At 58.0% G+C, this 3,207-nt stretch overlaps 1 protein-coding gene across 1 annotated transcript in view; it reads left to right on the top strand.

Moving 5' to 3' along the window:
• The first annotated feature begins 749 nt into the window (after window positions 1–749).
• LOC121660621 (agrin-like) overlaps window positions 750–3,207 on the top strand; it is a 9,106-nt gene continuing 6,648 nt past the window's right edge. The window contains exon 1 of the mRNA XM_042020027.1: window positions 750–919. Within this exon, the coding sequence (XP_041875961.1) occupies window positions 765–919 (155 nt within the window). The 5' untranslated portion in view covers window positions 750–764. The remainder of the gene's footprint in view (window positions 920–3,207) is intronic.

Genomic DNA, 3,207 nt, shown 5'->3' with positions numbered 1-3,207 from the left:
GGGGGCTGGAGGTGGCCATGGGGGGCTGGAGGTGGCCATGGGGGCTGGAGGTGGCACAGGAAGCTGGAGGTGGCCCCTCACCCACATGGCACTGGAGCTGTCCTGGTGGCAGCAGGACAACATGGAGGCCCAGCTGAAATTCTTGTCCTTCCTGTAATCACGGAATGATTTGGTTGGAAGGGATTGAAAGCTGCTCTCATCCCATGGGCAGGGACACCTCCCACTATCCCAGAGATCCTAAATCAGATGGAAAACCTGGAAAAGCTCCTGCAGAAGTTCGGCGCATCCAGCAAGGGTTAGGGTGAAAAGGAGCACAAATCAGGATGTTCTTTGAGAGAAAAACTCTTGGAGAGCTGGGCTAGGGAATCATGGAATGGGTTGGGTTGGAAGGCACCTTAAATCCCATCGTTTCCCACCCCATCCATGGGCAGGGACACCTCCCACTATCCCAGGTTGCTCCAGCAATCCCAATCCACTTCCAGGGATGGGCCATCCACACTTCTCTGTGTTGGTGCCTCCCCACCCTCCCAGGGAAGAATTCCTTCCCAATATCCCACCTAAACCTCCTGTCTCTCCATTTAAACCCAATAAATCAAAATTCCAGTTCAAACCGACCTTTCCTGGCTTCCAAATGGGGCAATGCTGCAAATCCCGGGTTCTAAAGCCGCTCAGACCTCTCAGGGGGTGACATTTCGCAGGGGACACAGCTTCGGGTGTGTCAGGGATGCTCAGTGAGGAAAGGGGGATTTTCCCAGAGTCCCAGCATGGACAGGAATTATCTGCCTTTCCCTGGCAGCTCCTTTTCCCACCTCCCTGTTCTTCCCCCCTCAGTGATCATCGAGAAGGCAGCGGGGGATGCCGAGGCCGTGGCCTTCGACGGCAGGACGTACCTGGAGTACCACAACGCCGTCACCAAGAGGTACCTTGGCTGCTGGCCTGAGCCGAGCCCCAAACCAGGAATTCGGGCTGATTCCAGGAGGAAAAGCTGGGATCCAGGAGCTCCAAACCAGGGCCGGTTGTTCCTGGTCCTTCCCTGCAGAGCTGCCCTGTTGGCAGAGTGTTTTCCCCCCAGATTCCCAGCTCCAGGCCTGGCTGTGGTTCTGCTGCCTGGAGGAAACTCCAGCCTGGTTTGGGAATGAGATGGAGCTGGATCCTTCATGTCCCGGGCTGGATGGTGCTGCCAGCAGGATGGGACATCTCTGCTTTGGGACACGTGTGACTGTCCCGACCTCTGCTCGTCCCCCGTGCTGGGGAGGACCCTGTGGTGTCCATGGCTGTGCTGGTCCTTGGGAATTCCCTCTGGGAATGCTGCCTGAGGTCCTCCAGGCTGCAAATCCCTCCTTCAGGAGACTCCTGGGAGTTCTGCTCAGTGCCCTTCCTCCCTCCCCACTGGGGTTAATTCCCACCTCCAGGAGGCTGGGAGAGGGTCTTGGATGGGATCCCATCCATCTGCCTGTCCCGTTCCCAGTTTCCCAGCCCTGCGGGGGGGTGTCCGTGTGGAGCTGTTGTCTGTCCCTGTCTGTGTGTCTGTCCCCTCTCAATGTCGCTGTTTCTCTGTTTTCAAGCCACCTGAGCAATGAGATCCCAGCGTAAGTACGGCCCCGCCCACCCTCACCGCGTCCCCACTGCCACCCCAAACACCGGGGCAGCTCCGGGCAGGAGGAGGGGGAGGAATCTGGGGCTTCTCCCGGCATCTTTTGGGGGAAAATATTCCCATTCCAGAGGGGAGCAGGACTCGGGTGCTGACGGCAGCTCGTGGGGCTGTACAGGAGCTGCTTTACCTGGATGTGTCACATCCAGCTGTTGTCCCAGCCCTGCCACATCCAGCTGTTTTCCCAGCCCTGCCACATCCAGCTGTTGTCCCCCCGGCATGCCTTAATTTAATTAGTAAGCACGATCTGAACAGAGTTTAAGGACGAGCACAGGGAAGGAAAACTCCTGTGGCTCCCTGCTCCGGCAGCAGCTGAAGGTGTTGGAGATGCAAACTCAGGGTGCTGATCCCGCCCTGATTTTTCCAGCATGGACGTGGCTTTGGAGGAGGCCGGGCTGGGCACTGGGAACCCCTCAAAACATCCCCGGTGTGGATGAGGGGTCAGAAAAAGGGTCAGGGCAGGAGGATGGGGAGAAGTCCAAATGCCTGGGCAGCTGAGATGTGCTGTCTGTGTGTCTGTCCTGCACCGAAGGGAAGCCCTGCTCCATGAGGAGCATTCCCTGCTGTGGGAAGGGGGAATTTGGGGGGATCCCTGCCTGCCCCATCCCATCCCATCCCATCCCACCTCATTCTGTGCCCTCTGGGCGTGGGCAGGGCCGTGGGGGCTGAGCTGTGCCTGTGCATGGGGGGCTGCAGGGCCATCACCTGCATGCTCACAGCACCGGGAGGGGCTGGGAAGGCTTTTTTAGGAATTTTAGGATTTTTAGGATTATCCTGAGTGTCCTCCTAAGCTGGGCAGTGCCCTCCAGCACTGTGGCCTCACAACTGTGCCTGTGCACCCCCCCCGCCCCGAGCCACAGCCCTGCCAGTGACCCTGCCTGGCCCAGTGCCCTGCAGAGGGAATGTCACCATTCCCAGCCTTTTCCCAGCCAGTTTGGGCTGTGCTGCCCCATCCTGGGAGGGATCTTCTCCCAGTTCCCCCTGCTGGGCTTGGCTGCAGCCCTGCCAGGCCGTGGGCTGCCCATAAAAGTGGATTTTTTCTCCTCCAGGGCGTGCCCAGGGCAGGACCAACATTCCCATGGCTCCTCCAGCCCTGACATGCCCGTACTGGTTTTTACTGGGACATCCATTTTTATAGTTTACGTTTATTTAGGGCTGAATGAGCAGGACCTGGAGCCTGTGACACTTGCAGGGACAGCTGCGCTCCTGGATTTCCCCTTTTCCCTGCACTCCCTGTCCTCCGAGTGCCCCAGGGCTGACTCAGAGGCCACATGTGACAATTCCACGTCCAAGAGGGGAGCTCATCCCGAAGCATCCCAAGGGCAGGAGGAGGAAAAACGGCCTCAAGCTGCACCAGAGGAGGTTTGGGTTGGATATTTGGGAAAATTTCTTCTCTGGAAGGGTGGTCAGGGATTGGAAGTGTTCAGAAGTTGTGTGGATGTGGCACTTTTGGATGTGGTTTTGTGAACACTTCCATGTTCCACCCCAGTTCCAATGCCTGGCAGCCCTTCCAGTGAGGGAATTCTCCCAAATATCCAATCCAAACCTCCAGTGAG

The sequence above is a fragment of the Corvus kubaryi genome, unplaced genomic scaffold (genome assembly GCF_017639235.1).
Source record: "Corvus kubaryi isolate FWS band 111438036 unplaced genomic scaffold, C.kubaryi_AGA036_p1.0 36700, whole genome shotgun sequence".
Lineage (NCBI taxonomy): Eukaryota > Metazoa > Chordata > Aves > Passeriformes > Corvidae > Corvus > Corvus kubaryi.
The sequence above is the reverse complement of the archived record's forward strand: the minus strand, read 5'-3'. Positions and strand labels throughout refer to the sequence as shown.